The 22,159-nt window shown below is 37.2% G+C and overlaps 1 protein-coding gene across 1 annotated transcript in view; it reads right to left on the reverse strand.

Annotated features, from left to right (window-relative positions):
- Positions 1-557: 557 nt before the first annotated feature.
- SMC3 (structural maintenance of chromosomes 3) overlaps positions 558-22,159 on the reverse strand; it is a 37,096-nt gene continuing 15,494 nt past the window's right edge. The window contains exons 11-29 of the mRNA XM_033183101.1: positions 21,439-21,603; positions 21,024-21,145; positions 20,587-20,800; positions 15,824-15,927; positions 15,539-15,638; positions 14,957-15,117; positions 14,343-14,484; positions 12,227-12,377; positions 9,217-9,369; positions 7,157-7,308; positions 5,652-5,810; positions 4,603-4,710; positions 4,031-4,139; positions 3,259-3,506; positions 2,965-3,177; positions 2,469-2,660; positions 2,132-2,309; positions 1,843-1,949; positions 558-960 (exon numbers count right to left, since the gene is read on the reverse strand). Coding sequence (XP_033038992.1) covers positions 889-960; positions 1,843-1,949; positions 2,132-2,309; positions 2,469-2,660; positions 2,965-3,177; positions 3,259-3,506; positions 4,031-4,139; positions 4,603-4,710; positions 5,652-5,810; positions 7,157-7,308; positions 9,217-9,369; positions 12,227-12,377; positions 14,343-14,484; positions 14,957-15,117; positions 15,539-15,638; positions 15,824-15,927; positions 20,587-20,800; positions 21,024-21,145; positions 21,439-21,603 — 2,850 coding nt within the window. The 3' untranslated portion in view covers positions 558-888. The remainder of the gene's footprint in view (positions 961-1,842; positions 1,950-2,131; positions 2,310-2,468; positions 2,661-2,964; positions 3,178-3,258; positions 3,507-4,030; positions 4,140-4,602; positions 4,711-5,651; positions 5,811-7,156; positions 7,309-9,216; positions 9,370-12,226; positions 12,378-14,342; positions 14,485-14,956; positions 15,118-15,538; positions 15,639-15,823; positions 15,928-20,586; positions 20,801-21,023; positions 21,146-21,438; positions 21,604-22,159) is intronic.

A 22,159-nucleotide genomic window follows, 5' to 3' on the forward strand; every position in this document is an offset into this window, starting at 1 on the left:
ATGTTGGGTAGGTGATCAAGGTAAACATCATCACTGATAAAGCACGTTAATAATATGTACTATTATACGAGGTAATGAGAATCCTTCACTTCTGTGGTATCAGCCCCAATCTAACCATGAGAAAAATATCAAACCCAATTTGAGGGACATTCTACAAAATATCTGAATATTCCTCAAAATTGTCAAGATATAATAGACAATGACAGAAACTCTCACAGACTAGAAGAGATGTAAGTAAATGTAATGTAGCATCCTCTTCGGGATCCTAGAAAAGAAAAAGGGCCTTAGTAGAAAAACCAGTCAAATCTGAATGAAAGCTTGAGTTTAGTTGATAGTAATATATCAATGATAAATATACTATGGTAGGGGCTGATTTTGTGCTTCCCTTCCCAAATTCACATGTTGAAGTCCTAACCCTCAATACCTCAAATGTAACTGTATTTGGAGACAGGCCTTTTAAAGAGGTGATTAAGTTAAAATGAGGCCTTACATCCAATCTGATTAGTGTTCTCACTGGAAGAGACTATGACAAATGAAAAGCCACATAAAACACTAAATTAGTCATAAACCAATTATTTAATTGAAGCTATAAAAAAGGCAGTATAAGTGATAAAACAATTAGGAAAGAATATTTAGCATGTTTCAAAAGATTTAAAATAGGACATTTTACAAAAAGTTGTACAGGAAATAAAAGTCTTAAACTATAAGTACAAACATGACATTACAGAGTATCTTATAAAATACAAAGACAAATATAAAAGGACTATGATGCTTTAAGTCTGAAAACTATTAATATTGGCCAAATATTTAGGTTTAAATTCACAGTTCCTGGGTATGAGAATCATATTACTATACACATCTCCCAAACCAGTAGGTAGTATTTTCCAATTAACCATGTGTGGTATCATCTTCTACAAAGTCTTTGGCCATCTCTGCTGTGATCACATCAATATGACTAACCTGAAGAATAAATGTTAAAAACAAAATCTGTTAAATACATCTGTTTGCACTGTATAGGGTAATATACATAGCCTATCACCTACATTTTCAAATTTTTGTTTTTTTTTGAGATGGAGTCTTGCTCTTGTCGCCCAGGCTGGAGTGCAGTGTCACGATCTTGGCTCACTGCAACCTCCGCCTCCCAGATTCAAGCAATTCTTCTACCTCAGCCTCCCAAGTAGCTGGGACTACAGGTGCACACCACCATGCCAAGCTAATTTTGTATTTTTAGTAGAGACAGGGTTTCACCATACTGGCCAGGCTGGTCTCAAACTCCTGACCTGGTGATCCACCTGCCTTGGCCTCCCAAAGTGCTGGGATTACAGGCGTGAGCCACTGCGCACAGCCTATCACCTATATTTTACATATGAAGTAAAATAATTCTGAAGCACTGACTTAAAAAACCTTTATTTACAGTGGTGTTTGTTCAATGCATGGATTTAAAAAATATGTATTTTAATGCTCTGAAGAAATACCATGCCTAAACATCTAAACTACCTTTTGTTCACTTTCTATTACTTTGCTATTTCATCAATAATTTTAAGGTTGGGAAGACACCCAGGAAGAGCTATGCAGTCCATACAAATGAACATATGTAATTGTTAAAGATTGTGCATTACAGAAGCACCAAATAGACTGGATAGAAAGATATGGTTTGCTAATGCCAATGAAAATAAAACGAAGGCAATGCCATAAAATATTGCTAAACTTCATAGTTATTTGAAGGAAAAGTTTTTTCTTTAAAAAGACATCAGATAAGCAAAGACTTTCTAAGTTTTCTTTCACTATTTAACATAAAACCAGAATTCAACAAATTGATTAAACACAAACTTAAAAAATTACCTTATTTCTGAACTTTACACCATAGAATTTGTCAGCTGACTCAAGCAGTTCAGGCCTAAAAGTAGTTGTAATAAACTGAGCATGTACAGCAAGTTCCATAATCATATCTGTAAAAAAGGAAATAGTGCTTTAACAAATTTCTTTTCAGCAGATCTGAAAATTTAAAAAGCAACTATCTTTACTCTTACTAAAATTCAAACCTGCCCGAGTTTGATTTTTTTCATACATGTATCAGCAAATATTACCAGCTTATTGTTAAATACAAAACCAAAATTGTACTGAACTGTACCTGACACAGCCTTTCTGTGCTGAGCATCCAGAGCCTGGTCAATCTCATCAAACAAGTAAAATGGAGCTGGGTCACATTTCTGAATGGCAAAAATCAGAGCAAGAGCTACCAAGGATTTTTGTCCGCCTGAAAGCTGTTGCATTTCTCTCATTTCACCTTGTTTTCCTGTAAATGACACCTAAGAATAAACATATTATGAGTTAATATCCTAAAGGGTAGAACCACCACCATCTTCCAAAAGTAACTTGCATATAATGCACCAATCAGATATGCAAAAGATACTATCAATTCTATTATGGTAATGCTCTGAGGAAAATGGAATATAAAGGCATTTTACCCTAATTCCAACTCCAGTAAACTGGTCAACTGATGGGACACTGCTTTGTGAGCCAGAACCCCTCTCACTCTCACCGCTCCCTTCTCCTTCATCTTGAGACTGACTGCCCTCCACATCTCCTTTCTTCATCACCAAAGTAGCTTTGCCACCAGGTACTAACTTCTGGAATACTTCACTAAAGTTCTTGGATACCTTAAAAAAAAAAAAAAAAAAAAAAAAACAGACTGAAATATAAATTTTGCTTAGGTAGAATTACACATTAACAAGTAAAATATTTAAAAGCTACCAATTATTTTTTAATCTTAACAAGGATAATAGACTGGATCCTTCTAAAGGCTGTGTAAAACATTCAAGTTACTGTAAACCTATATGCTAGATTTGTTCACATGTATTAGAGTCACCTGTTAATGAGGAAAAAAGCTTTAAAATCTTTACAAACTGAGTAAGAGCTGAAGCTTTTGTCCTGTGTATATTTTTACTACAAAGCAAAACATACCTGTTTGAAAGTTAACTGAATAGCTTCGTATTTCCGAAGTTCAAGTACATTCATCAGCTCCATGATCGATTTGTAACCCCTATCTAACTCTTCTTGTCGCTTTATTAACTTTTCTTTCTGCTCGGAGAAATTTACAAACTGATCCAAAGCCTTTTTGTTAACATGGCTGTACTTCTTTAATTCTGTGTTGCACTGCTCAAGTTTTCGAAACAACTAAAAAGAGAAAATATGTATTCATATAAATAAATTTACATACCAAGCAATTTGTAACAAGACTTCAAATTTAAAACCAACCTGTTTGAGGCTCAGTGTCTGGTACTTTTCAAATGCTTCCTGGGGAAGTGATCCAAGTTCTCGAATTTTCTTCATACACTCCTCTTTCTTCTTCAATAGCATGCCTTGTCGATTTGTCATCTTTTCCAGTTCTTTAGTATCATGATTTATAGCATCCATATGTTCTTTTTCCATATTTTTCCAGCGTTCCATACTCTTCTGAAGCTCCTTAATTCCAGCTTCTGTTTTATCAATGGAATTGTCCAAATCTAAGATGGGGGGGGGAAACAAAATTAGGCTATAATATCTAGTTTAAAGCCAGTGTTATAGCATTATTTGAGTAAAGATTTTTATGATCAAACCTACCAAAATAGGTTTTAGAAGTTTTTGTCAGTGTTTAAAATTTTCTGTGAAAATTTATGAACCACTTAAGTCAGTACAAAATTAGAAGTATATATGAGTCACTCAAATATATAATTTTCATTATTCAATGTTAATGCTTATAAACTAAAGTTATTTTCTTAGCAACTACGTGATAAGAGAAACTTGAGTCAGGTATTTCATATTTTATCAACAAAATGAGTCATTTATGGTCTCAATTGTCACAAACATTTCAGTAAAACGAAAGTTCCTATTTATAGTCAACTTACTAAATTCCATTCACTATACATTGTTTATAATGGAAAACAAAAAATCATTAGTATATGCTTCTGCCTATTTGGACATTTTATTCTGCAATAAACAATTTTATAAAACAAGTATGTAAACAAAATTTTACTACATAAAAATTCACCTTCTGATCGTGCCATAGTGTCTTTTACTCTTTTATTGATGGCTTCAAGTTCTGATGTTGTAGCAGTGAGAACAGTACCCCCTTCTGTCTCTCTCAGCTCATTAAGTTCCTATAATAAAAAATGCAAATTCCATTAGTTTCAAATGTTATGACTGCCAACATTTTCTACAGCTATTGTCTGAACAAACATTCAAGAAAACCAAAAAATATAAATACTTCATATAATTAGAAATACTTAAAGTATCCATTAAAGGGAAGAAAAAGACATAATTACTAGAAAATTTCTAAGCATCTAACCACCACTGAAAAACTGTAACATTTACTAAGTACTTAGAATGTGCCACGATAGCAATTATATAAAACTATGATATTTAATTTACACAAGAAACTGAGGCTTAGAAATAGTGACTTGTCCAAAATCACACACTAGGTGGCAGAATTCCAACCCAAGGCCCACAGACACTAAGCTTTCTGTCCCCAGGGCCCATGCTTTCAATCAGAGCCTCTGATATAACCACTTGCAATAGGTCATGGCCATCAAGGAGCCCTTAAAAAAAAAAACACATACACACCTGTTCTACTTGGTCCAAGCGTTTTCTCAGATTCTCATTGAGATAAGTCTCTACTCGAGTAATAATACCTTCTAATTTAATTCTTTCATTTAGCAACTGTCTGTTTTCCTAGAATTAAGAAAAAGTTGTCTACATAAGCCTGTACATTTCACACACAGGAAGAGTGCTCATCTGCTGTCCTCTCTAGTACTTGTGCTCACGTGAGCTGAAAATGAAGTTTAATACATTACATTCTTCAAAAAAGCCCTATACTTTATTTTTCTCTTATCAATTCATAATGTTAAATTTTTGTGGCTGGCTCTTTTTGTAATGCTTGCTGTCAAAAACGGTTTCTTTAACTGCTTTTCATTTTTTAGAAACAGTGTTGGTGGTTTATATCTATGCAGTTTTAAAAATCAATTAAAGGCCGGGCGCGGTGGCTCAAGCCTGTAATCCCAGCACTTTGGGAGGCCAAGGCGGGCGGATCACAAGGTCAGGAGATCGAGACCATCCTGGTGAACTAACACGGTGAAACTCCATCTCTACTAAAAAAAAAAAAAAAAAAAAAAAAAAATTAGGCGTGGTGGCGGGTGCCTGTAGTCCCAGCTACTCAGAGGCTGAGGCAGGAGAATGGCGTGAACTCGGGAGGTGGAGCTTGTAGTGAGCTGAGATCGTGCCACTGCACTCCAGCCTGGGCGACAGAGCGAGACTCCGTCTCAAAAAAAAAAAAAAAAAATCAAATGTTTAATTAAAATATTAAATATGTAAAGGTAGTAAGATAAATATGGTAAGGCTAACAAGCTCAAACTTACTAATAGCAATACTTACAACTAGCAAGTAATGCTAATTAACTAAACTGTAAGGAAATGAAAATTTCTTGTATAATCCTAACCTAGCTAGAATGGTTTAGAAAAACAATCTTATTTACTCCTATGGGTATTAAAAGTCCAAGCCACATTTTAATATTTTCTCAGTTCTTTTCTTTCATATTCCCCTAGTTAGCAAGAAAGGCACTTTTCACAATAGCCAATTACTAATGAATTTTTTTTTCCAGTCAGCTGTGTACTTACCTGCTGAAGTTGACGAATCTCATCATTCAGTGCATCTACTCTCTTCTGATCTTCCAAACTCAGTTGAGAAAGCAAATCAGTTCCCAGTTCTGCTTTCAATGATTCTCTGGTAGACTCCATAGCGTGCAAGCTTGCCTCCAAACTCTGTAAGCTACGTTGCTATATGACGTTATCCGTTTATTAGTAAGGTATTAGCCTCTGGATTACTTATAGTGAAAATTTAAAAACAATCTATATTTGATCTGAGCTAAATACATATATCAATTCAAATATTAGGTGCCTATTAATGTGGTAATTAGGACTCTAGCAACAAAAAACATACGATGTAATAGTATAGGTGGGGCAGGGTGGGCCAGATCATATTCCATGATTAAACTACACAAAAATCTTCAGGCATACTATAACAAAAAGTTGCCGGGCGCGGTGGCTCACGCCTGTAATCCTAGCACTTTGGGAGGCCCAGGCCAGTGGATCACGAGGTCCAGAGTTCAAGATTAGCCTAGCCAACATGGTGAAACCCGTCTCTACTAAAAATACAAAAATTAGCTGGGTATGGAGGCGCGTGTCTGTAATCCCAGCTACTCGGGAGACCGAGGCCAGGAGAATCGCTTGAACCCGGGAGGCAGAGGTTGCAGTGAGCCGAGATCATGCCATTGCACTCCAGCCTAGGTGACAGGGCGAGACTCCATCCCAAAAAAAAAACCAAAAAAAAGTTGTCAGAATGTGTTGGGATGGTACAACTGTAGGCACATCTTGTTTTTTTTTTTTTAAAGCTCTTTGTAGTTTTAGTATTATACTACGTAAAAGATTGGTCAAAACTGTCAAGTTTGAGACCAATAACATACTATCACAAGTTTCCTTTCTAATTTTAATACAGTCTGGACAAAAATGGAATCAAATATTCAACTAATTCCATTGTGCTTCAGATAAAAATGGTTACTGACAAAAACTGACCATCAGACAGCTATGTCATAGCTTCAAATGTCTATTTGTTCAATGAAGGTGGAAAGTTTGAACGTGCCAACAACAGGAGACTCTGGGTATTCATGGGTTTAAGAATGGTAAAATAGATGTAGACACCTAAAAGTATGGGTCCAGCCTGGGCACAGTGGCTCACACCTGTAATCCCAGTACTTTGAGAGGGCAAGGCAGGCAGATCACCTAAAGTCAGGAGTTTGAGACCAGCCTGGCCAACATGGTGAAAACTCATCTCTACTAAAAACACAAAATTAGCCAGATGTGGTGATGCACGTCTGTAGTCCCAGCTCCTCAGGAAGCTGAGGCAGGAAAATCGCTTGAACCCAGGAGGTGGAGGCTGCAGTGAGCTGAGAACGCACCGATGCACTGCAGCCTGGGCGAGAGCGAGACAGAGTGAGACTGTCTTCAAAAAAAAAAAGTATGGGTCCAAACAAAAATGAAGCATAAAATTCAAGGATAACCCATATAATGTATGATCCACATTAATCTGTAACAATTGATCTATAACCAAAGATATACTTACGAACCTTAGGCATGAAGGTTTTCTCTGACTGCTGCCTCTTCTCTTTTAGCATCTTCATTTCTGATAATATGCTATCTCTAGATGCTTTAAATTTCCTTTGCTGGGTCTCAATCTGTTGCATTTGGTTCATCAACTGATCAATTTCATTATTAATCCATATACAAGGCTAAGGAAAATTATCTCCAGGTGGTAAATATATCACGTTCTGAATTCTTTTTAGACACAACACCATATATCCCTTCCTTTTCTTTACCCCCAAATAACATTTATGTCCTCAAATTTATGGAACAAAACAATGCTGAACTGTATTACCCAAAATGCATTCAATCATAAAGAAGCTTGAAACATTTCACACCCCACCATTTCACTCTCAGAACAACATGTATACGGTTTTACTAAAAGCTATACAAAACAAATTCTTGGAAAACCATAGAGGCGGCTAGGTGAAATCTAACAATATTACATATTTTTAAGTATCTTTTCATTCAACAAATGTTTACTGTTACTATGCTTAAGGCACTATGTTAAGGGTTTATGTATGAAGAGTAGTTCTTGCCATATGTGGAAGAAATAATTCAATCTAGCTGGATTATCAAACACAGGAAGACAGCTGGTACACACTGTCAACATCCTCCTTTTCCTCAGTATCTCCCCACACTCTCTGTGTCAACATCTTGCCAAATTCAGGCAGTTCTTTAAAGTGTGATATGCAGACCCCTGCAAGGTCAAAGCTCAGGTGCTTATTCTTTTTCTGTGCTTGCACTGATGGCACAGAAGGTATATATCTGCAGTTTGTTTGTTGTTTTTTTTTTTTTCTGAGACGGAGTCTCACTCTGTCGCCCAGGCTGGAGTGCAGTGGCCGGATCTCAGCTCACTGCAAGCTCTGCCTCCCGGGTTCACGCCATTCTCCTGCCTCAGCCTCCCGAGTAGCTGGGACTACAGGCGCCCGCCACCTCGCCCAGCTAATTTTTTTTGTATTTTTAGTAGAGACGGGGTTTCACCGTGTTAGCCAGGATGGTCTCGATCTCCTGACCTCGGGATCCGCCCATCTCGGCCTCCCAAAGTGCTGGGATTACAGGCTTGAGCCACCGCGCCCGACCATATCTGCAGTTTTTTTAAAATGCCAGTTTCACTTGAAGCAGTAAAAACCACTAACTTTGTATCTATTCTTGATGCTCAAGTATGTATATTTTTCAACTTGTTTGGCGAAATGGAAAGCACACATAAAGTACTTTTGTCTTATACCAAAGCACCACGGTGGTTTTAAGAAAATCCACATACACAATTGTTTCATTTGTGAACTGAACTAACCACTCCTCATGTAGCATCATTTTTATGTAAAAAAAACAACTATGGTTACTCAGACTTGATTATCTGATAGCCATTTCCTCCACTGACATTAAATTTGCACCAAATAACTTCAAGACAGTAAAATCTAACATTTTTCACCCTCCCCTACCACCCCCCCCCTTTTTTTTTTTTTTTGAGACAGGGTCTCACTTTCACCCAGACTGGAGTGCAGTGGTGCAATCTCAGCTCTCAGCAACCTCTACCTCCCAGGCTCAAGTGATCTTCCTGCCTCAGCCTCCCAGGTAGCTGGGACTACAGGCCTGTGCCACCACACAAGTACAGTGAACTGCCAGTCCTTATATATTCAACTTCTAAGCAGTATGTAACATTACCGATGCCTCTCACTCTCTTCCTTAAAACATTATCTCTTGCTTACATAAATTTAACAAGAAAAAAAAAAACAAAAAAACACTACCAAGGTTTTACTTACACAATTCACTAACTGATCCTTCTGTTTCCTCTTTCTTTGCCTGATACAACCTGTATTTTGGTGTTCTATGGGTTCTTTTCTTCCAAGTGACTTGATGGTATTAGCTACTTAACACTTAAAGAATCATTAAAATAGCTTTTAGTCTTCAAAAGCTAAACAAACATAAGCCCTTGAACTTAAAACACAAATTTTTAATACATATGTGAAAAAACAAAAGATTATATATGGCAACCAAAACACAGTTCTTTCCCCACAATATCTTTATGCACAAAACAAAAAGATATTTTCAATATTTCTGCGCAGGTTTTCATTGAGCTTTGCTTCAAGTTCACCTAGTTCTTCTTCTGCTTTTCTAACATCTTTCTGCAATTCAAGTCGAGACTTCCTTGTGTCATAATAACCCCCAGTTAGAGCACCCCGATGACTGACCTGGTCACCTATAAACAAAACATATGTGATAGAGCTGTGTAACTTTTACTCAATGATAAATTGACTTACAATGAAAAAAACTAACCTGTAGGCTTTAAGTACATAATGAGAATTGAAAAGAATTTAAACGCCCTTGAAAAAATTTTGCTTTTCAATGCTAAAATTTCCTTTTTTTTTTTTGAGACAGAGTCTTGCTCTCTTGCTCAGGCAGGAGTGCAGTGCTGTGGTCACAGCTCACTGCAGCCTCAAACTTCTGGATTCAAGTGATCCTCGTGCTTCAGCCTCCTGAGCGGCTAGGAACAGGTGTGCACCACCACATCTTTTTTGTAGAGACCAGGTCTTGCTATGTGCCCAGGTGGTTCTCAAACTTCCGGCCTCAAGTGATCCTCCTGCTTCAGCCTCTCAAGTATCTGGGATTACAGGGTCAAGCCACTGTGCCCAGTCAAAACTCGCAGTCTTTTTTTTTTTTTCCTAACAAAAACTCGCAGTTTTTTTTTTTTTTCTAAAAAAAAAAAAAAGACCCTCCAGTTGAACCTGAACATCTACCAGAGAGCAAGGAAGTGTTGAAGACTAATGAAGACACATTAGTAAGACACAGGACCTAGCCTGAAATTTCCACTGGCCCTATTTAGGAAAATTTGAGCGTCAAAATAACAATACCAGTATAATAACACATTTTATTTTTAAAAAAATAATCCAAGAATCACAGCGATACTTTTTAAGAAAATGAAAAGTGGAGACTCTTCTCTACAGAAGAGTGACAGCTAATAAATGGCAGCAGCAATGACAGAATTCAAAAATCACCATATTTAAACTCCCAGCGTAATAACTAATTCAGGCAAGAGTCAACAAAGGTGCTAAAGCAACTGGTAAAGTTGTTGGGAGAACCTGACATTCATGTAGTCTTGAAGAATAATCTCACATATTATTAAATTACAAAGGGGCAAAAGGGGTACCTTTACAATGGAGAGATCTGCAGGTGATCAAACCTAGTATCACTAACAGTGAGACACATTATATGACACTGTAAGTATATACATTCATGCCAACAATATTTAAACAATGATGAAGCAATAAGACAAATCCAGAAAATGGAACTTTTCTGGATTTTTCTAGGTGGGGAGAAGGGAGAAGGAACTGTCTTATATTTAAAGAATCTAAAGAGAAGACACTACATGCATACTTGATTGAATCCTAGATAGAAAAATATTTTAGGAAAACAAAGTTTGAATATGGATACTTTTAGAAGATATTAGGTTAATGTTAAATTTCTTAGGTGTAACAATGATACTGTGGCTATACAAAAGAATGTTCTTATTAGAAGATGCATGCTTAAATTTTAGAGATGAAGTGTCATGTTTTACTTATTCTCAGATGGTTCAAAACCACAACAAAATGTACATATACAGAAACAAAGCTTGGGGGAGATGATTTACCTGCTTTCTTTAACAAATAAAGAGAAAAAAAAAAAATTGAGGGCAGGTAAACCTATATACTGGGGGTTCTTAACCTGAATTCCAAAGATAAAATTCAGATCTGTGATTTGAGTAGGAAAAAAATTTACATCTTTATTTTTATTAACCTCAAAATGAGATTTAACATTTCCTTCTATAATGAACAGGACAAGAACCACAGTAGTAGTATTAGTACCTGTGACTTTACCAAAAGAAGAGCTATTTTCATATTAGATTACACTTACCAGATCTCAAAATATTGTTTACATGTATTAGTACTTCAAACTTATGGTAGTTATTAGACCCACTACTAAATCTTGTTTTTTGAATACATTAAATAATTATATATTTTTAAATAACCTTGCCAATACATCTTTGTGATCCAAAGTATTTTATTTTAAGCATTAAAAATTGTGTTGAATGTGGCTTTTGTTGTAGAAAAGAAAAAAAAATTGTGAGGAAGGATCCATAGGCTTCAAATAGCCAAAGCAGTCCACACTGCAAAAAAGGTTAAGAACCCCTGCTACATACCAAATGATTACATTTCAGAGACATCAACTAAGTATCAAGTACAAACCCTGTCTGGACTCTTAATTGAACAAACCAACTATTTAAAAAACGATAAAATAATTGAAAATAAATGTTTCTTTTTTTTTTTTTTGAGACACGGTCTTGCTCTACCACCCAGGCTGCAGTGCATGGGTGTGATCTTGGCTCACTGCACCCTCTGCCTCCCGGGTTTAAGCCACTCTCATGCCTCAGCCTCCTGAGTAGTTGGGATTACAGGTGCACACCACCACACCCAGCTAATTTTTTATATTTTTAGTAGAGATGGGGTTTCGCCATGTTGGCTAGGCTAGACTTGAATTCCCGGCATCAAGTGATTCACCTGCCCCGGTCTCCCAAAGTGCTGGGATTACAGATGTGAGCCATCACACCTGGCCAAAGGCAAAGGACGAATTTTTCGAACACTCTCAAAACCAGAATGCCTCCAAAATACTGTTAAGATATATTCATCAGACATGCATACAGCTCAAGTGACATATTACACAGATTATATGTCTCTCTGTTTTTTGAGACAGTCTCGCTCTGGCACCCAGGCTGGAGTGCAGTGGCGCGATCTTGGCTCACTGCAACCACTGCCTCCCGGGTTCAAGCGATTCTCCTGCCCCAGCCTCCTGAGTAGCTGAGACTACAGGTGCACACCACCACACCCAGCAAATCTTTGTATTTTTAGTGGAGACAGGGTTTCGCTTCGTTAGCCAGGCTGGTCTTGACTTCAGGTGATCCACCCATCTCGGCCTCCCCAAGTGCTGGGATTACAGGCGTGAGCCACTGTGCCCAGCCAGACTATGTTTTAAATGATTTGTTAGAATTTATCTGTTTAAAGCTAAGAATTAGTATTACAAACCTTCCAAAGTAATACAGTCCATAGTGAAAGCACGGGCCAGCTGGGTTGAAACTTCCATGCTACGACAAATAAGAGTCTTTCCAAAAACATGTTTGAAAGCTTTGTCAAATCTGGAATTGTACCTCAGTTTGCTGATCATAGGAATAGCATCCTAAAAATGAAATTTTGTGAACAGAGAGATCACAGTTAACTAAAAACTTAGAATTACAAAATTACATCTTTATGAAACACAAATTAAACCACAAACACCATTATATTTCAAAACTATTGGGGTTTTTCCTGAAGTAGTTAGAAGACTCATTCCACTAGAATATCCTGGTAATTTTGCTCATGTAATCAAAGTTTTCAACAGTAGAGCCTAATAGTGTAAAGAGTTTAGTGGTTCTGCAGCTAGACTGCCCAAATTCAAACACTGGTTTCACCATTTATCCGATGTGTGCTGCGGACAAGTTGCTTAACTTCCTCAAATAATAGTTACTTCATCTACAAAACTGTAGACAATACACACCTTCCTTATAAAGTTGTGAAGCCTAAATGAGTTAATATATGCAAAACTTAGAGGATAGTATCTCTCACATAAAAGGGCTAAATGTAAACAGTATTTCCTCAGTTTTAATTTTACATATTTTATATATCTAAATTAGATATTCAGGAAAATATTTTGTCAGATAGAATTTCATTTTCTCTCTCCTAAACTGTTAGAACAGGATTTTTGGAATTTTTAAAATTATGAAAATATATCCCACATATAGAAAAACGTAGTTAAGTGTTCAGTGTAAATTAATAAAGAGAACACCAACATAACCACCACACAGCACAAGAAACAGAGCACTGCTGACACCCTAGAAGCCATGGGTGTGCTCATTTCCTAATCACATAGCATTTAACTATGGTGGTTACCTGACAGAAATGACCACTGCCATGACGGTGCTAATCACTTCCTTGTACTTCCTAGTTCTATTTTTTTTTTTTTTTTGAGACGGAGTCTTGCTCTGTTGCCAGGATGAAGTACAGTGGCAAGATCTTGGCTCACTGCATCCTCTGCCTCCCCAGTTCAAGCGATTTTCTGCCTCAGCCTCCCAAGTACCTGGGATTACAGGTGCCCACTACCATGTCCAGCTAATTTTTTTGTATTTTTAGTAGAGACAGAGTTTTGCCATGTTGGCCACACTGGTCTTGAACTCCTAACCTCAGGTGATCCGCCCACCTCCCCCTCCCAAAGTGAGGGGATTACAGGCATGAGCCACCGAGCCCGGTCCTCATCTAAGTTTGGTTTTGTTTATGTCGCGTAAACGGAACCACACCCCATGTATTCCTTTGTGTCTCATTCCATTCATACATCATGTTTTTGAGACCCAATTTTTCTTACCCAAACTTCAAAAACAATTTATAGATGTAATAGCAGAAAAAGCCAGACCCTGTGATAGCGTACAGGATTCTTAATGTTCCACTTAAATTACTGATCATTCTCATGGGGTTTCAGCTTTAACTTCAGGGGATGGTAGAACAGTTGATACCACCATCAACATTCTGAAGTCAAGTACCTCAAAGCAATTACACTGTTCTAAGAATGGTGTCTGAAGAATATTTTTAATCTACCTAAAGTTCACTAGCTAGTAACAGCAATATTATGTTTCTGAAGTCTATCACCTTACTAGCCATTTTTTTCATTTAATTTATTTTTAAAATATATCAAGACACTTTAAATCTTTACATGACAGTTCCTTGGGAATTTTTCTCCAACTCGCTAACCTTAATTATGTCACTCCCAGATACACTCTCAAAGTATCCTGTACTTAACGCTTTTAACACTGTACATTTGCAATGATTTGTTTCATATCTTGGCTTTTTTCTCTTTTTTAAATGATCCTCCCACCTCAGCCTCCCAAGTAGCTGGGATTACATGCGCACATCACTATACCACGGATCATGGCTGTGACTTCTGTCTCCCTCCCCAAAACCCACTCAGCACTAAGGTCCATGGGAAGACAGGTATTTTTATCTCATAGACCATTGAATCCCAGTGTGTAGTGACTGGGCACTAGCATGTGTTAGACTATGTCACAAAAAAATAACATCATAAAAGAGAAATAGACCTTATCACACATTGACTCACATTGGTTTCAGGATAGGCAGTATCCCTGACATCTAACTTGTTAAGAGGCAGAAAAGTAACCTCTCCAGGAAGATTCATTTTATTAAACTCCATTAAAATCTTCGTGCTGACTTCATCTGAATCAACAATGTGATAAAATAACCTGAATATAAAGAGAGTAAGACAAATCTTTATTGATACTTTTTTTTTTTTTTTTGAGACAGGGTCTTCCCATGTTGCCCAAACTGATCTTGAACTCCTAGACTCAAGCAATCCTCCCACCCCAGCCTCCTGCGTAGCTGGGACTGAAGGTGTGCACTTTTAAAGTGTTATAAACACTTAAGCATCAAACAATTAACTTTTTTGCTATATAATCCAAATAATTTTGGAAAAAAATGAGACTACTTTAAAAATTCCAATGGCGGAGAAGGAAAAACTCCCCAAAGGGGAAAGTTCTAGCTTCTATAATTAGGAACAAATACTTAGCATCTACTTCTTTAATTAGAAAGTTAAATAAGGAACCAAAGTATAAAAAGATAATGGAAGATATGATGCACAAAAACTACAAAAGTTGTTTCTCAGGCTATTCTTATTCCCTCTTCTAAAAATGCTAAATATCAAGCAAAAGCTTTAACCTGTTTCCAGCAGTGACTTCCACACATGTGTAAAAAGCTGGTTCACATTCAAAGTTATTCATCACAATGCCGTGATAGCCATTTTGAACATGCTGGTTTATTCCTTTTCGACGAAAGTGGTCTAGCACTTTGTTTATGCTGTCTATTCCATTTAAAATGGCCTATAAATTGTCAGAAATGAAAAATATTAAAATAATATCACCAATGAGACTCCTGGAAAGGAATGAGACCACAACAACATACATTTTTAAAAATACCAGTGATTAAACTAAACATCCTCTCCAACAAACACATCACCTCCTCACTATATGCCAACTACATGTAACACCTTATATGATAGGTTCTGTTCCATAACAGCGGTGTTAAAAATGGGCTCTTTATCTGAAAATCAAAAGTGCTACTATTAATAGTATGTGTAGTAATAAAACTTTAAATCTCTATCATTTAATATTTAGAAGATAATTTGGACTCCTATTTATCACTTGGAACCCATGACCTACACCTTGAAAGGTAAAAAATTCTTACGTAACGATGAACTCAATGACTCAGTGTAAACAGAGGTGATGAAAAGAACCTGCCCACCTTTCCCGTTGCCGCTCTAAGAAGTTGTTGCTTCTTTTCAAGATCTTCTCTTTTAGCAGCAAGTGCTTGCTGTTCTGCATTCTCTTCTCTCCATAAGTAGCTAATAAATAAAAATTAGACTGTCTTTAATTTTAAACACATATGAGGATGTATTAATAGTATACAGTTTAGAATCAAAATATAGAAAACAAGACTGACCGGTTAATTTGTAACTTAAAGACCACATAACACCTAGTAACAAATATTATTCAAAAAATTAATGCATATTTTAGTCTAAATACTAACTTTCTTTCACTTTGTAATTCATCTTTCTTATTTTTTACTTCGTAATATTTTCTGTCCAGTTCTTCTACTCGAGCTTTGACTTCATTAAGATCCTGGTCCAGTTTCTATGGAAATAAAAATAAATTTAAAATTCAGTTTCATCAAACTAATCTACACTGATAGAAAGCAGATCAGTGGTTGCAGATGGATGGGGGAGGGAGACAAAAGGTGAGGGAGGAATTACAAAGGGGTATGGAAAACACTTGGGTAATAAACATGTTTATTGTCGTAACTGTGGTGATGGTTTTACAGATGTGTATGTGTGTGTCAAAACTCATCAAATTATATATTTTTGCCACTTTCCTGACTAGGAAAAATTATGTACACTAAATATGTACAATTTACTGTATGTGAATTATACCTCAATGATGCTGTTGAAAAATCCAATTTCAGTTTTGTTTTTTTTTTGAGACGGAGTCCCGCTCTGTTGCCCAGGCTGGAGTGCAGTGGCCGGATCTCAGCTCACTGCAAGCTCCGGCTCCCGGGTTTATGCCATTCTCCTGCCTCAGTCTCCCGAGTAGCTGGGACTACAGGCGCCTGCCACCTCGCACGGCTAGTTTTTTGTATTTTTTTTAGTAGAGACGGGGTTTCACTGTGTTCGCCAGGATGGTCTCGATCTCCTGACCTCGTGATCCGCCCATCTTGGCCTCCCAAAGTGCTGGGATTACAGGCTTGAGCCACCGCACCCGGCCTTCAGTTTTTAAAAGTTGTCTTTAGGCAAAAGAGAATACTACCAGAAAACAAAAACCATTAAATACTCTAAAACATGTTGCTAAAATAAAAGTTAATTTGTTCATTAGTGATCTAAATCTTCCTATTTCTATAATATATACTCCAGAACTGTAGGAAAAAAATTCTAAGTTCTCATAATAGTGCATTATACACTTTCATACTGCCCCTTCTACACACACACAACAGAATATAAAAACTATTTTCAACTATTTTACATTCAAGAAAAATGAGCTTAAAACAAATCTATAAGAACCTAACGTTAGATGCTGTTTCCTTAAGGAGAGTTAATGAACTGTATTAATTTAGTAAATTATACTGAGCTGAAAAAAAAATCCAATATCCTCATTGGCTAGAGTTTAAGGAAGCTGACACTTCATCCACTTAGTAAAGTTACCAAAAGCCTAGTATGTACCAGGCATTCTTATAAGAGCTGGGGAATCATCAAAGACCAAAGCAAACAAAAATCCTTGCCTTTTTGGGAAGCAATAAAACAAGCAAAATAAATCTGAAGATCATCCTTTAGGGGAAGGGCTTCAAACTGCTTCATGAGTTAATTATATTCATCTGTCTGTATTACAACTAATTATTGTCAGATATCACAGTAATTGTAAATAGTCCCACAGAGTACTAACAATTATTAGTCCTCAGTAGTAATACTGACTTTTTGTCCAAAATTTTAATGGACAAAAAGTCAATGTTACTACTAATTCCACTGACAAAAAGTCAATGTTACTACTGAGTCATAAAACCTTAGATAATTGGCCAGGTGCGGTGGCTCACACCTGTAATCCCAGCACTTTGGGAGGCCGAAGGGGGCAGATCATGAGGTCAAGAGATCAAGACCATCCTGGGCAACATCATGAAACCCCGTCTTTACTAAAAATACAAAAATTAGCCAGGCGTGGTGGCGCGTGCCTGTAGTCCCACCTACTCGGTGAGGCTAAGGTAGGAGAATCACTTGAACCGGGAGGCGGAGGTTGCAGTGAGCTGAGATTGTGCCACTGCACTCTACCCTGGTGACAGCAAGACTCTGTCTCAAAAAAAATCTTGGATAATCAGAATGACTTTCAACATCCTGGATAATTAAACCCTTTAATTCTACACATGAGGAACTTGGGACTCAGTGGTATCTGAAACCATAAAACAGTAAACAAATTCCCTATGTAAAATTTAACTTTTCTACAGCAATTACTTAATTCATCCCCAGGCTATCTGAACACATGCTAAAAGAAGAGTGTAAACCTTGAAGAGTCAGTTTTCCTAAATTAATGTTTCAGCTTTCACAGTCCTAAACAATTCAAAGACTGTTGTGTTACTAACCAGCATTACAGCTTACAGTATTTCTAAAGTCCTATGTACTTTGTTTTTTTTCCAGGTGTATCTGAACACTAATGGTTCCCTCTCTGAAACCACGATGCTACTCAGAACCAGTAATAAAGTAAGCTACCTATATTAAATTCAAAATACAATGTTTTGCAGACTTTAAATGCATTACCACCTGGAAAAGAAAAAACATTTAGCATTTAGTTTGCACTGCAACTATCCAAGAGCTTCCCCTTCTCCACAGCAGTTGCTAGGGCCAAGATACCACCACTGACATAAGTTAGAAAAGTCCAAAAACTTAGTTTGGTAAGTATGTATGATATATATCACATAAATGAACCATAATAAAGCATAATAAAACCACCAAAACTACATTTTATTTTTCATACTGCAGGTTTTAAAAATACACTGTGGAAAAATTAATTTAGAATTATACCAAGAGGCAAAAGGCTATTTACATAATACAATCAGCACTATAAAATCATCTCTGTCCAAAGGAAAGGCTTCATCTTCACAAGTGGTCATTTTGATAACCAGAAGTGTGACTGGAATACTGGAAAATAAATGAACTTCAAGCATGACAAAAAATGAATACTCTCATTGAAGGCTCCTTCAAAAAGGGCATCTGCTGAGGTTAGTTTCATAAACTCAAGAGAAAATACATTTTATTTCAAGAAAGGAGGTGTAACTATTACAGTTCAGACTACACTAACCATATAAAGAACTACCTAGATTAACCCAAGTTTTCCACTCCCTCCACAAAGTACCATAACTAAAGCCCACAGCACAAATGGACTTCCAAAAACAGCAGGCTACTCCTGGCAATTTTACCTACCTGTTTTTTATGCTTACAGAGGCTGTTGCATCTGCTCCCCACTGTATTTTTTTCCCTTTATGTAAAGTGAGAATATGAGTACAAAGAAAACAGCTCCTTAAAACTTCACTGAGGTTTTGGATACATTTAAAGGTGAGTCACCAAAAACTTAGTGGGCAAATCACTACAAAAGATTAGGGGCTGGGCATGGCGGCTCACACCTATAATCCCAGTACTTTGGGAGGCCAAGGCGGGCAGGTCACAAGGTCAGGAGATCGAGATCATCCTGGCTAACACAGTGAAACCCCATTCTACTAAAAATACAAAAAATCAGCCAGGCGTGGTGGCACATGCCTGTGGTCCTAGCTACTTGGGAGGTTGCAGCAGCAGAACTGCTTGAACCCGGGAGGCAGAGGTTGCAGTGAGCCGAGATCACGTCACTGCATTCTAGCCTGGGCGACAGAGCAAGACTCCATCTCCAAAAGAAGAGATTAGGGACAAATAATTATATATAATATACAATTAATGAGTACATAAATATTAATATATGTACTTTATAACAAATAATTTAAAATGTCAAGTCCCAAAGTCAAGAAAAAACTAAAGAACTGGTCCAGATTAAAGCAGATAAAAGAAACATGACAACTAAATGTAACATATGATGCTGGAATACCAAAAAATGAAGTTTAAAAAAAAAAAAGTTACACCAGGCGTGGTCACGGCTCACGCCTGCAATCCCAGCACTTTGGGAGGCCAAGGCGGGTAGATCACGAGGTCAGGAGTTCAAGACCAGCCTGGCCAAGATGGTGAAACCCCGCCTCTACCAAAAATACAAAAAAATTAGCCAGGCGTGGTGGCAGCCACCTGTAATCCCACCCACTCGGGAGGCTGAGGCAGAGAACTGCCTGAACCTGGGAGGTGGAGGTTGCAATGAGCCTTGTCTCCAAAATAAAGAAAAAAAAAAGTTACTAGCAGCCGGGCGCAGTGGCTCACGCCTGTAACCCCAGCACTTTGGGAGGCCGAGGTGGGTGGATCACCTGAGGTTGGGAGTTTGAAACCAGCCTGACCAACATGTAGAAACCCCATCTCTACTAAAAATACAAACTTAGTGGGCCTGGTGGTGCATGCCTATAATCCCAGCTACTCAGGAGGCTGAGGTTGCAGTGAGCCGAGATCGCACCACTGCACTCCAGCCTGGGCAACAAGAGTGAAACTCCATCTCCAAAAAAAAAAAAAAAAAGAATTACTAACAAGCCGTTTTAGACATATGTGACATCTTGTCAAAATTAAGGGTATGTAAGACACATGCTACCAATTCATAAGAACATATTTTAAGCTGGGCATGGTGGCTCACGCCTGTAATCCCAGCATTTTGAGAGGCCAAGGTGGGAGGATTGCTTAAGCCCAAGATTTTGAGACCAGCGTAGGCTACATGGCAAGACCTCGTCTCTAAAAAAAAAAAAAAATTTGCTGGGCATGGTGATACATGCTTGTGGTCCCAGTTAGGAGGCTAAGGACAGAGGATCGCTGAGCCTGGAAGGTGGAGGCTGCAGTGAGCTGTGTTTGTACCACTGCACTCCAGATTGGGTGACGGAACAAGACCCTATCTCAAAAAAATTAAAAATACATACATACATTTTAATATACTTAATCTACATAAAGGTTCAATGACATGAACATAATATTCTTAAAAAAGAGAACTCTATGTATATTGTGCAGGCCTTTTCTAAATAAGTATGTCATATATTTTAAGGTCACATGTAGACTTATTTATAAAGAAAACTTGAAGTAGATAAAACTAAACACGTTTATCTCTTCTGAAAGATTTTTACAAAGTGGCTATAAATGTTCTTACATTATACTGCTCCAGATTTTTCTCTTTATTTGCTTCAGTGTCTTCCAAATCCTTATGTATAGCAGCAATCTGTCTTTTCTTGTCATTAATAGCTTGATCTAAAGACTTGAGTTCCTTTTTAATCCACTTATCCCTTTCTTCTTTTGATGTAAACTGGCTTCCTCGACCCTGCTTTGCATAAAGATCCGTTCTTTCCTGGGTAGCTTGAGCCAATCTACACAAAATAGAAGGGAATGGGGTGAAAAGGAGAATAATAACCAAGTTTAATTGCAACCAATAATGTCAACTGTATACAGAAACATAAAGCCATTTTTCGAAACGATACAAAAAAAAGAATTAAGTGTAAAAAGCAGCTACTATATAATTGAGCTCCTTGGACTATCTAGTTTTATATAATATGATGCAGAAAGTTAAAGTGTTGGTAAAAGTTCTCAGACCTAGCAATTCCTCGTTCTTCTTTTTCTTTTACACTGTTGAATTTAGGTTCTGTTTCTGCCAGTTCTTTCTGCTTCTCTTCTATTTTTTCAAGCAGCTTCTGCCTCTCTTTTAATAAACGTTTCTGTAAATAAAGATAAATAAAAATGCAAATTGCTGTAAAATTTTAGCATAATTTAGGTCCAGCATGTTTTCTCATGAAAAAAACTTAATGAGAAAACCCACCTGTAACATGAAATTTTTTTTTAATGTAAGAAACAAAGGGACAGTACTAAGTTGTTACTTGAGTACAAATTATGTTAACATAGTAAAGCTTAAACAAAAATTCCAGCATATACCAGTCACAGAAAGGACTGTCTTCTGCAGTTCCTACTCACCTGAACATTCATGTCTTTCATTTTTAGCATTTTAACTTACCCTTTGTTCACTATTGCCTGCTAGTTCATCTTGTAAATCCTTGGCTTTAAGCTCCAACTTAGTCCTCTGCTTAATTTGTTCTTGTCTTTCAGCACTAAGCTGTTCTTTTTCTTCTTTCATAGCTGAAATTTTTGTTTTCAATTCTCTAACTTGGCGTTCAATATCCTATTCAAAAGTATTAAAAAGAAAATAAGTCAGGCAATTAGAAGTACAACAGCAGAATTGTGACACCATTAATTCTCTTTCACTTAACATTTAGTACTACTCTTCAATATTCAATTCCTCTAACTCCCCCTTGTGGTGATCATTCCGTAATTCTGGTACAAAAGGGTTTACTATGGTCAAAAACTATACGATGGCTGGACATGGTTGTTCATGGTTGTTCATGCGTGTAATTTAAGCACTTTGGGAGGCCCAGATGGGAGGAATCCTTGAGCCCAGGAGTTTAAAACCAGTCTAGACAACATAGTGAGATTCCATCTCTTCAAAAAATAAAAAAATTAAGAGGCTGAAATGGGAGGATCACTTGGGCTTGGGAGATCAAGGCTGCAGTGAGCTGTGATCTCGCCACTGCACTCCAGCCTGTGCAATGGAGTGAGACCCTGTCTTTAAAAAAAAAAAAAAAACTTCAGGAGGCTGAGGCAGAAGGATCACTTGAGCCCAGGAGTTCGTGACCAGCCTGGGCAACATGGAAAGACCTTGTCTCTACAATACATTTAAA

This window comes from Trachypithecus francoisi, unplaced genomic scaffold, assembly GCF_009764315.1.
Source record: "Trachypithecus francoisi isolate TF-2019V2 unplaced genomic scaffold, Tfra_2.0 Contig01579, whole genome shotgun sequence".
Lineage (NCBI taxonomy): Eukaryota > Metazoa > Chordata > Mammalia > Primates > Cercopithecidae > Trachypithecus > Trachypithecus francoisi.